The sequence below is a fragment of the Nyctereutes procyonoides genome, unplaced genomic scaffold (assembly GCF_905146905.1).
Source record: "Nyctereutes procyonoides isolate TBG_1078 unplaced genomic scaffold, NYPRO_anot_genome, whole genome shotgun sequence".
Taxonomy (NCBI): Eukaryota; Metazoa; Chordata; class Mammalia; order Carnivora; family Canidae; genus Nyctereutes; species Nyctereutes procyonoides.
The window spans coordinates 80,364,919-80,376,333 of NW_026575146.1; the positions used below are offsets into that span (position 1 = coordinate 80,364,919).

The window sequence follows — 11,415 nt, forward strand, 5'->3', positions numbered from 1 at the left end:
GATGGAAGTTTTCCAAAAGAGCTTACCCGTCTATGACACATTTAAGAAGGCAAGGTATTTCCTACAATTCCATTTGCCTGGAGGCTTCTGTCTTGGTGCACAATTCCCTAAAGAGCATGCTTAAGCAATTTTATGGCACTTTTGAGGTTCTTGGGTAACTGGCTTTTTCTGAAGTAGTTTTATTTTTTAAAGAAATTATTTTAAGGGATCCCTGGGTGGCGCAGCGGTTTGGCGCCTGCCTTTGGCCCAGGGCGCGACAGGGTGCGATCCTGGAGAGGCCGGATCGAGTCCCACGTCGGGCTCCCGGTGCATGGAGCCTGCTTCTCCCTCTGCCTGTGTCTCTGCCTCTCTCTCTCTCTCTCTCTCTCTCTCTGTGACTAACATAAATAAATAAAAATTTTTTAAAAAAAGAAATTATTTTAAGCACATGAACTTCAGAGCCGCATAGATGCCCTCTTTGGCACTCCTGAAGCCCAGATACCTTCAACTAGTGACTTTTCCTCCCCCAAGCTCCAGTTTCCTCAGGGCACAATCAAAAATAGTGCGACCTCTTGGTGGTGTGCGAGTTCAAACAGATTGCAAAGCGCGCAATGTTGGCTCCTCTATATTTTCATTCTCTTACAAGGGTAAGCTCAGTACTAGATAACTTTTTTTTTCAGTTAACAAGTTCCCAGTGCATGATGACAAAATTGCAAGGCTGCAGTTACTCTGCCATTATGTCCTTGAACATTTCAACCGTCCCCGGTGTCTCCCACCACTATGCAACAGCGCTGGGCTGAAACGTGCAGCAGCAACAATAAGCCAGGTTCCCACTGGGGCAAAGGGCGCATTACTAAACGCCTGTTTCCGGTTGCCCTTAGTAAAGATGGCGGAGGTATGGGCGCCAGCGCCATTAGGCTGCGGCATCGGTGCCCTCGCCAAACATGGTGGCGTCGTACCCGCCGCCCCCTTGGCTTCTTCCTGTCTGTCGGGCTAGTTCCGCTAGCTCCTGGGTTGCGATGGCGGCAGCGATGGCGGCTTCTCGCAGTCTCCGAGATCTGCTAATGCGGCGTGAGTCACCTCGACCTCTGGAGTCCGTTGCTCCGTCGTGCAGTCATAAGCGCCATAGGAGGCCTGTCGCGGGTGCCGGGCTGAGCACCTTAAACACAGGGGGTGCATATGCTCCCAACCAAAGAGCGCCCTAATTCTGTAAGCCTGTGCCTTACAATTGGGTCGCTTCGCGTTCCGCATGTGGGGTCAGCCCCACGATCAAGGGTCTGAAGAAGTCCTCTCACTGAGGCCACTGATCTGAAAGTTTGTATCCTCCTAAACTGAGGTTTCTTAGGGACCCGCGTTCCCCAGTCTAACATCACTGAAATGAAATGGGGCCCTTCTGCCATAAGGCACTGTGTCCCCAACCTGGGGTCCTCACCTCAAAGCCTCTTCTTTTCCTTTATCTCCCCAGGACTGGTGGTGCCCACCCCGCAGGGCCTCAGCCTTTGCCTTCGCCCCTTGAGCTCTGCTGTGCAAGATGAGGCCTCCACAGCAGCCCCCAGAGAAGCACCAGGCCACAACTATGAGTCCCTTCGGGTGACAGCTGCCCAGAAGCACATCCTGCACGTGCAGCTGAACCGGCCTGAGAAGAGGAATGCCATGAACAAGGCCTTCTGGAGGTAGGGCCTGTGGATCATGGAGGCCTGCCTGCAGGAGGAGGCAGGGGCTGAGGGAGTGGGCAGGAGTGGGGTGTGGGGGACAGAGTTCACCGGCATAGGATACCCTTCCAAGACACAGCCCTTCTCTCCTTGCCCCGCCCAGAGAGATGGTGGAGTGCTTCAACAAGATAGCACAAGACCCTGACTGTCGGGCTGTGGTGATCTCTGGTGCAGGAAAAGTATTCACTGCAGGTACCAGCTGCTCTCCACCCTCACCCCTGCCAGTCTCCCCTGCTCCAGGCATTAGAGCAGTGCTTCCTAACTAGGGTTCCAGCTTCTAACTTCCGCTTTTATATTTTTCTTTCTTTAATTTAAAACATTCATATACCACGGGGGGCCTGGGTGGCTCAGTGGTTGAGCATCTGCCTTCAGCTCAGGTCATGACCCGGGGTCCTGGGATCGAGTCCCACATCGGGCTCCCTGCAGGGAATCTGCTTCTCCCTCTGCCTATGTCTCTGCCTCTCTCTCTGAGTCTTTTTTTTTTTTTCTCTCTGAGTCTTTCATGAATGAATGAATAAATAAATAAAAAATTTTTTAATAATTTTTTTAAATTTTTATTTATTTATGATAGTTACACACACACACACACACACAGAGAGAGAAGGGGGGAGGTGCAGAGACATAGGCAGAGGGAGAAGCAGGCTCCGTGCACCGGGAGACCGACGTAGGATTCGATCCCGGGTCTCCAGGATCGTGCCCTGGGCCAAAGGCAGGCGCTAAACCACTGCGCCACCCAGGGATCCCAAATAAAATCTTTAAAATAAAAATAAAACATTCAAATACCAAAATGAGTCCAATAGAACATGACTGAATGATGAGCTTTGAAGTCTGATCCGTGGCCTTGACCAAGGCCCTTAACTTATCAGTCTGTTTTTTAATGTCACTAAAGTGTATTATAATAACATGCTTTCAACACACACGCACTAGATTTCCAGTTACATGTCTGTTAGGACTTTTAATTGTCCCACGCATCTGTTCTTCAGCCTGGATAATTTCCATTGACCAAGTTCCCTGAATCCTTTGTCATCCTAATTCTACTGTGAAGCCCATCCAGTGATTTTAAAAATTTTAGATACTGTGGTTTTTGGTTCACAAATTTCCACTTGGTTCTTTTTTTATATTTGCTGTTTCTCTAGTGTAGCTCGTTACTGATCACAAGCATGTTCTTTGCACTGTTGCTCCTAGTTCTAACCACTGCTTTAAAACTCTTGTCTCCTGGTTCCAACATCTGGGTCACGTTGGGGTCAGTCTATGTTCATTATCTCTTCTCTTGAAAGACTGAGTCTCATTCTCCTGTTTGTTTGCATTTGGAATAAATTCTGGGTTGTATCCTGGATATTGGGATATGGAAAGATGATGTGGAAACTCTGGGTCCTATTCTCTACCTCTGGAGACTTGAATTTCCTGTTCTAGCAGCTTAGTTGGAATCAGTTTTTATTTTTTTTTATTTTTTTTTTATTTTTATTTATTTATGATAGTCACACACAGAGAGAGAGAGAGAGAGAGGCAGAGACACAGGCAGAGGGAGAAGCAGGCTCCATGCACCGGGAGCCCGACATGGGATTCGATCCCGGGTCTCCAGGATCACGCCCTGGGCCAAAGGCAGGCGCCAAACCGCTGCGCCACCCAGGGATCCCTGGAATCAGTTTTTAAATCTCTTGCTGGGCTGCATGCATGGTTCATGGGTCAGCAAGAGATTTGGGCAGAGATGGTCCATAGAATTTGGGGCTCCTTTCTCTGGCTCGCTCTTTTCTGGAATATCCCCCCTCACTTTCCAGCAGCTAGGGTTACCCTGGACTCTGTTTTCTGGTTCTTCAGGCACAACTTCCAGCCTCCCCTTAGTCTAGAAACTTTAAAAATACCTAACTCTCGGGGTGCCTAGGTGACACAGTCGATTAAGGGTATGACTCTTGGTTTCAGCTCAGGTCCTGATCTCAGGACCTCAGACTTGAGCCCCACTCAGACTCCAAATCCAGTGTGGAGTCAGCTTGAGATTCTCTCTCCCTCTGCCTCTGCCCCTCTCGCTCATGTTCTTTCTCTCTCCCTCTCTCAAACAAATAAATAAATCTTTAAAAAAAATTTTTTTTAAAGAACTCCAACTAATTCTCACGGTGCTAGTCCCTTCTTTTAAGTGACAACTTCCTCCAGAATCTACCCTGTGCCAACAGGTGGTGGTTTATATCTTGTCGACCCAAAACATGCTAGTTGTCCTATGTGGGCAGCTTCCATTCCAGAAGTGAAGCAGTAGGTGGGTACATTGCTCTCTGCACAGGGCCCAGCCTGCTGCTGGGGACACAGTGGTGACCGAGGCAGCCCCGGGCCCTGGCATCACGGAGTGGCCAGCTCAGTGGGGAAGACAGACAGTAAACAGGCTATTTCTCGTTGTCTCCCCTCTTAACATCTTTACGTGTCCCCTCTCTTCGTTCTCTCGTTGATCTGTTTGGATGACAGACACCACAGCGCAAGCACCTTCCTGGGGGCCCTCCTCTTCACGGAGCTCATCCCAGAGAAACAAAAGACTAGGCTTCATCAGTGGCTGTGTCAGGCCTGGGGCCATCATCTCAGTTCCTAACTGGCTGAAGCTGTCTGCTCTCATTTTCAACAGCAAGACTTGCAAGGCCAGAAAGAAGAAACTCAATGTAATTAGTAGTTCCTATGATAGAATAGAACCACTAATTAAATAAATAAATAAATAAATAAATAAATAAATAAATAAATAAATAAAAGGAGGGAAGTAGCCCACACGTATTTAACATCTGCAGAGTGTCTGGACCTGTCCACATATTAATTAATTCTCCCCAGAACCCTTCCAGATAAGTGCAATTATTGTCCCCCATTTTATGTGTGAAGCAACTGAGACCCAGAGAGAGGAAGAAACTTGCCCGGTTCTCACAGTGGAAAATGGCAGAGCTAGGATTTTTGTTTTTTTTTATTTTTATTTTTTTAATTTTTTTTTAAAGGTTTTTTTCCCTTTATTTTTTTTTTTTAATTTTTATTTATTTATGATAGTCACACAGAGAGAGAGAGAGAGGCAGAGACACAGGCAGAGGGAGAAGCAGGCTCCATGCACCAGGAGCCTGATGTGGGATTCGATCCCGGGTCTCCAGGATCAGGCCCTGGGCCAAAGGCAGGCGCCAAACCGCTGCGCCACCCAGGGATCCCTATTTTTATTTTTTTAGAGAGAAAGTGTGAGAGCAGGAGGGGGTGGGCAGAGGGAGAGAGAGAACCTTAAGCAGACTGAGCAGGGAGCCCAACGTGGGGCTTAATCTCCCAACCCTGAGATCATGCCCTGAGCCGAAATCAAGAGTCAGATCCTTAAACCGACTGCGCCACCAAGGCACCCCTAAAACGTGTAGACCTTTTATTGATGGAGCCGTTATTATTTAGAATAATGAATAACAGAGTAAGGTTTATGAATGAGATCTGGAGCACTTCGAGGTTCCCAGGGGAGCCAGATGGGGGGCTTGTCTGCAATGAGCAGTTCTTAGGTGGGAGGAGGACACCTCGTACCATGGTCTGGTCCTTTATTTCAAGCGTTTGCAGAAGCCCAGGTGTGCAGGTCCGGGCGGTGTGGGTAAACCAGAAAAGCCAGGGATAGGAGGTGTTACAAGGTTCCAGGCTGGGCTTGTTCTGGGAGCCAGCGTGGGTTCTGTTGAGTCACACAGGCTTCACAGACCCGCTGTGGAAGCCAGCGGGCACTTCTGGCCTCTACTGAAATGGGGCACATGAAGTAACTGTGATGCCCTGTGACAGGGCAGGCCCAGGGCAAAGCGCCTCTGGGGCTCTGTCTCCTCCAGGCCTCTCTATCACCTCTGGGGAGGGTTTTACCCTCATTTTGTGGAGGAGAAGCCTGAGGCCCTGAGGATGAAGTGGCCTGGCTGAGGTCACACGGGAGTCCTGTCTTACCTGTATTTACCTTGCACAAATTCAGCTATACCCTGAGCCAAAAATCCTCAAGTCTCTCTTATTTCTTTATTTTTAGAGATTTTATTTATATACTCGAGAGAGGAAGTGCGACCATCTAAATGGGGCCAAGGGGCAGAGGGGGAGGGAGAGAGAATCTCAAGCAGACTTCCATTGAGCAGGGAGCTGGTGTGGGTCAATCCCAGGACTCTGGGATCACGACCTGAGCTGAAGGCAGATGCTTAAGGACTGAGTCACCTAGGTGCTCCAGGTCCCTCTTATTTAAACAAGCCCTGGAGGCCGCAAACACCCCCCCCTCCAAGTGTCAGGGGTGTGGCCAGATATGGGAGCGGTTTTTCAGTTTTATCAAATAACTTTGTTCAGAGGCAAAAGGATGAGAATGATTAACCTCAGGAGGAAGAAAGTAAGGGATGATTCTGCTTAGAACCATCTCATAGCAAGGTCTTACTCAGAGTAAAAGTCAAAGTCCACCCCCTGGCCAGTGAGGCCCCACACAGTCTGCCCACACACCTGGTTGCCCACTTCCTCCATGCTGTTCACACAGATCTGGAGCATTCCTACCACAGGGCCTTTGCACTGGCTCTTCCTGACATTTGGAGCTCTAATCCCAGATATCCCTAGAGCTCCCTCCCTCTCTTTCTTCAGATCTCTACTCAACAGTCACATTGTCAGGAGCACCTGGGTGGTTCAGTCAGTTAAGCATCAGACTCATCGTGCTCAGGTCATGATCCCAAGAGTTGTAAGATTGAGCCCTTGTCAGGCATTGCCCTGAGTATAGAGCCTTGCTAAGATTCTCTCCCCCTCTCCCTCTGCTCCTCCTCTTCTCCCACGCTACCCCCACTCCCTCTCGTGCACCCCTGCTCAATGAGGGTGGGCATTGCTGTCTGTAGTTCACTTATTGAGCACTTGCTGTATACTAGACTCTGTTTAGGCATGCAAATGCAGTAGTGGGCAGAAAGACAAAACTCCCCTCCTGGAGCTCACATCCTAGAGTGGAAGACAGGCCCTAAGTGTGAGAAGCCCACAATTATGTGATAACAGGGATGTAAAGGGTGAAAGGAATGCTACTTAGCCAGGGTAGCAGAGTAGGCCTCTCTGAGGAGCTGTGGCCTGAACAGAACGATGCAGTCAGTCTTCTTTTTTAAAAAAAGATTTTATTTATTTATTTATTTTTAATTTTTTATTTATTTATGATAGTCACAGAGAGAGAGAGAGAGAGAGAGAGAGAGAGAGAGAGAGGCAGAGACACAGGCAGAGGGAGAAGCAGGCTCCATGCACCAGGAGCCCGACGTGGGATTCGATCCCGGGTCTCCAGGATCGCGCCCTGGGCCAAAGGCAGGCGCCAAACTGCTGCGCCACCCAGGGATCCCAAGATTTTATTTATTTATTCACAAGAGACACAGAGAGGGGCAGACACAGGTAGAAGGAGAAGCAGGCTCCCTGCGGGGAGCCCGATGCAGGACTCGATCCCAGGTCCCCGGATCAGGACCTGAGCCAAAGGCAGACCTCAACTACTGAGCCACCCAGACGCCTCTGGAGTCAGTCTTCTGACCACCACTGAGGGAGGGACTATTCTAGGCAGAGACCTGTAGGTAGGAAAACAAAAGTCCCGGGAAGGGACTATGTGATGTTGTTGAAACAGCTGTTGGAGGCCTCTGTGCCCAAAGGAACAGGCTGGAAACGATGTCCATGAAGGCTGGTAAGGTTTTGGCACATACCTTGTATTTTCTTCCAAGTAAGTGCGATGGGTGGGAAGAAGAGAAGACTCTGATGTGCTCACAAGCTTGCTTGGCTGCTGTGGGGAAAAGTCAGGGCAGGGGTGGGAGTGGGGAGACCAGGGGAAACAATTTTCGGCAGAGTAGGGGTCCTGGAGAATGATTAGTGGAGGAAAGGTCAGATTTGGGATCGTCTTGCAGTTGGAGCCACAAAAATTGCTCCATCTCTTGAATCTTCCTGAGGAAAGTCATCACCGTTGACTCATGCCAAAAACCCTTGTCTCCTAAGCCACCTGACATGATGGTGAAAAGCGTGACCTCTGGAACCAGTGCATGGTTCTGGGCTTACCCCGTGCCACTACTCACAAGCCAGTGTGACTTTGGGCAAGTGGCTTAAACTCCATGTACCTTAGTTTACCCTCCCCCCAGTAAAATGGAGATAGTAATAGGACCCACTTCATAGGGTTGTTGTGAGAATAAAGTGAATCATGACCCTATAAATGCTAGCTTTTATTTATTTCACACCCAAGATGCAGTCCCTTGCGAAGTCCTGTGTTACGCGGCTTTCTCCCATGGTGGTTTGGGGGTTCGAATCTGCGAAAGCTAAGTTCTGACCTCTAGTGGGGGTAATGCTGGGGTGGGGCAAGTGGGAAGGGTGGTGCCTGGGAGGTTCCAGGGTCCTCCTCACGCCTCCCAACCAGGTATCGACCTTATGGACATGGCTTCAGAAATCCTTCAGCCCCAAGGAGATGATGTGGCCCGCATCAGCTGGAACCTCCGTAACCTCATCACCAGATACCAAGAGACCTTCAGTGTCATCGAGAAGGTTCTCTGGGGGGCTGGCGGGGTACCCCTCCCCAACCCTGTCCATCTCCTGTGGACCAGCCCTGACACCACCCTTTCTGTTCCCTTGCAGTGTCCAAAGCCAGTGATCGCCGCCATCCATGGGGCCTGCATCGGTGCGGGTGAGTCAGCCACCCACCACCCATCTGGGCCCTCGCCCTGGCGGGGTGCCTGTTGGCTGCTGCCTCTCCGCCTCAGCCAGGGACCTCCAGCCTCAGATCAGTCGCTGGTTAAACGATGCCCAGAGGCACAATGCCACCACCTGGGACCACCTGAGGGGTCGGTGCTTGTGGTTGTTTAACCCCCCTGGCCTCCACCTCACAGGTGTGGACCTCATCACTGCCTGTGACATCCGCTACTGTGCCCAGGATGCTTTCTTCCAGGTGAAGGTGAGCCTTCCTGAGCTTCCGGTTCCTGGGATCCTGCTCAGAGGTGGGCGATGATTGGCAGGGCGGGAGCCGAGCAGCCACAGAGCAGGTTAAGAGGGTGGGAGTGAGAGTGAGGGTGAGAACAGAGGGCTTCGTGGAAGAGTTAAACAGAATTGAACCTTAAGAAGTAACACTTTGGGGGCGCCTGGGTGGCTCAGTGGGTTAAGCATCTGACTCTTGATGTCAGCTCAGGTCATAATCTCAGGGTGGTGAGATCGAGCCCCATGCATTGGGCTCCATGTTCAGTGGGGAGTGTGCTTGGGAGTCTCCCCTCCCTTTGCCTTTCCCCCTGCTCTCTCTCTCTCTCAAATAAATAAGTAAATCTTAAAAAAAAAAAAAAAAAAAGTCACACTTTGGCCATGAAGGAAGTCAAGGGTAGGCCATGCTGTCCACATGGGGTTTGGAGTAAGTAAAGGTATGGGGGTGGGGGTGAGGCTGGGGTTGCTGCTGGGATCAGTGCTGGAGAGGACCCGAGCCAGGATGGAGCCCATAGAGGCAGAAAGGGGGTCAGATGGACAGGGTTTGAGGGCTTCCATCTGGAGATAGCTGTGGCCGACCCAGAGGAACTTGGGAGGGCAGAGGAACTGGGAGGTGGGCTGGGTTCTAGGCTGAAGGAACCTACATGGGCAAAAGCAGGTAGATGGCAATGAAATGGGGTGTTGTGGGGGCAGTCTCTGAGGTGGCTGTGGAGTGGGACCTCTGCCATATATGCAGAATTTCGCTGCCACTGAGGTTGCATGGTGGGGGGCAGTAAAGCCACAGACCAAGGACTGACATGATGCCCCCCCTCCTCCCCCCAGGAAGTGGACATAGGTCTGGCAGCAGATGTGGGAACGCTGCAGCGACTACCCAAAATCATCGGAAACCAGAGGTGGGTGGAGGAGCCAGGGAGGGGACCGCAGGGCGTGTCCTGGGCCCAGGATGACTGATCCCCTGATACACCCTGTCCTCTTGCAGTCTGGTCAACGAGCTGGCCTTCACTTGCCGCACCATGATGGCTGATGAGGCCCTGGGCAGTGGGCTGGTCAGGTAGGAGCCGCGGCCTGCGCTGGTTGACAGCTCAGGGGCAACCGGGGCCGGGCCCTTCGGGCGGGTGTGCATCCTCGCAGATTCCCAGGGCTTCCTCTCTCAGCGTGGTCAGTTCTTTAGTCTGCGCTCCAGTGGCTGCTCTGATTGTTTCATTTCACGGCGGGTTTTCTGCCTTCTACTGTGATTGGCCACTTATGCATCCATGGGAGCTACTAGGATCGTGGGATCGAGTCCCGGTGGGGCTCCCTGCTCAGCGGGGAGTCTGCTTCTCCCTCTCTCTCTGCCGCTACCCCCTGCTCATGCTCCCTCTCTCTCTCAAATAAAAATCTTTGAAAAAATCTTAAGAGAAACAGTCCTTTGTGGCCGGCTGCGTCTCCCCCTCCGCCCCACTTACGGGTTCCCCTCATCGGCAGCCGACTGTTCCCAGACAAGGAGGGCATGCTTGATGCGGTCTTCACCCTGGCGGCCGAGATTTCCACCAAGAGCCCCGTGGCAGTGCAGAGCACCAAGATCAACCTCATCTACTCGCGCAACCATCCTGTGACCGAGGGCCTCAACTACACGGTAAGGCTCTGCGGCCAACCAATCACAGCCCTCCTCTGATCCCATAGCAACCAGTCAGGTCCCAGCAGCCCTCTGCAGGCCTTGTCCTCTGCTTGGTGAGCTGCTGCTTCCTCCCTGCTTTTCATTGGTTCGACTCCAGCCTTCCCCTACCCTCTTCATCCAGGCGACCTGGAACATGAGCATGCTGCAAACCCAGGACATTATTAAGTCGGTCCAGGCTGCCATGGAGAAGAAGGAACTGAAGAGCGTCACCTTCTCCAAGCTCTGAGAGCCGCTGCGGCCCGGGGCCTGGCCTGGGGCCTGGACTTATCTTACCTCCCGCCCATTTCCTCATGGGCAGAGAAGGAGGATTAGTGAAGATGGTTGCCCGTGCCTTCTCCCTTGTTCTCCCTGTTTCTGACATTCTGACACTGATCCTTATGCCCAGGGACTGACTTATCATCACCCGAACAATAAAGCAACTTAATGAACCTGGTGTCTGTATTGGAAAGAGAGGGGAAGCCGAAAGGAGCCAGGATGGCCCTACGGGCTCCAAGCTCCAGATGGAGATTTGACCAATGGGAACGGGAAGGCGATGCCCATTCAGAGCTGGCAGTGGGCGGGCCAGGCCCGGCAGAACGCCTGGCGGGCAAGAGCAAGCAAAAGTCACATGGCTGCCTCTGGGCTGGAAGGCTCCAGATGGCCTCCCTGCTGCTCCAGACTCGGCGGTGTGCGCCCTGCCTGGCACCCACTCACTGCACAGCCTGCTGGATCTGACGCTGGCATCTGGCTAGAGTTCCATTGCTACCCAATCTTGGCCAACTGCCTCATTTTTCTTTTATTTCTTTTATTTTAAGTAGGCCCCACACACGAGGTGGGGCTTGAACTCACCACCCTGACGATAAGGGGGTCCCATGCTCTACCAACGGAGTCAGCCAGACATCCCTGCCTCATTTCTTTAAACTTAAGGTTTCGAAAAAAAAAAAAAAAAACCCTTACGGTTTTCATGTCCCTATATAATCCCAACCTCCTGGGTTTATGTTTGAAATGAGTGCAAGAAGCCAATGATCACTTCAGTGCCTTCTATACTCAAGTCCTGTTCTGAGCAATTATTAGCTTAGTGATTCCTTTCAAGGCTTCTAGGAGGTTGATACTATTAAAATCCCATTTTACAGATGGGCAAATGAGGAAATTGAGGTTGAGGCACTGACCCAAGACAAAACAGTCAGGAAGTGGCCCAGG

General features: G+C 51.3%; 1 protein-coding gene across 1 annotated transcript; it reads left to right on the forward strand.

Moving 5' to 3' along the window:
• Nucleotides 1-914: 914 nt before the first annotated feature.
• Nucleotides 915-10,664, forward strand: ECH1 (enoyl-CoA hydratase 1). The gene is made up of 10 exons (XM_055311640.1): nucleotides 915-1,050; nucleotides 1,445-1,652; nucleotides 1,795-1,883; nucleotides 8,032-8,156; nucleotides 8,247-8,295; nucleotides 8,498-8,562; nucleotides 9,402-9,472; nucleotides 9,559-9,630; nucleotides 10,044-10,194; nucleotides 10,358-10,664. Exons 1-10 carry the CDS (start codon nucleotides 924-926, stop codon nucleotides 10,460-10,462), a joined length of 1,062 nt encoding a protein of 353 aa, XP_055167615.1. The 5' UTR covers nucleotides 915-923; the 3' UTR covers nucleotides 10,463-10,664.
• Nucleotides 10,665-11,415: the final 751 nt, after the last annotated feature.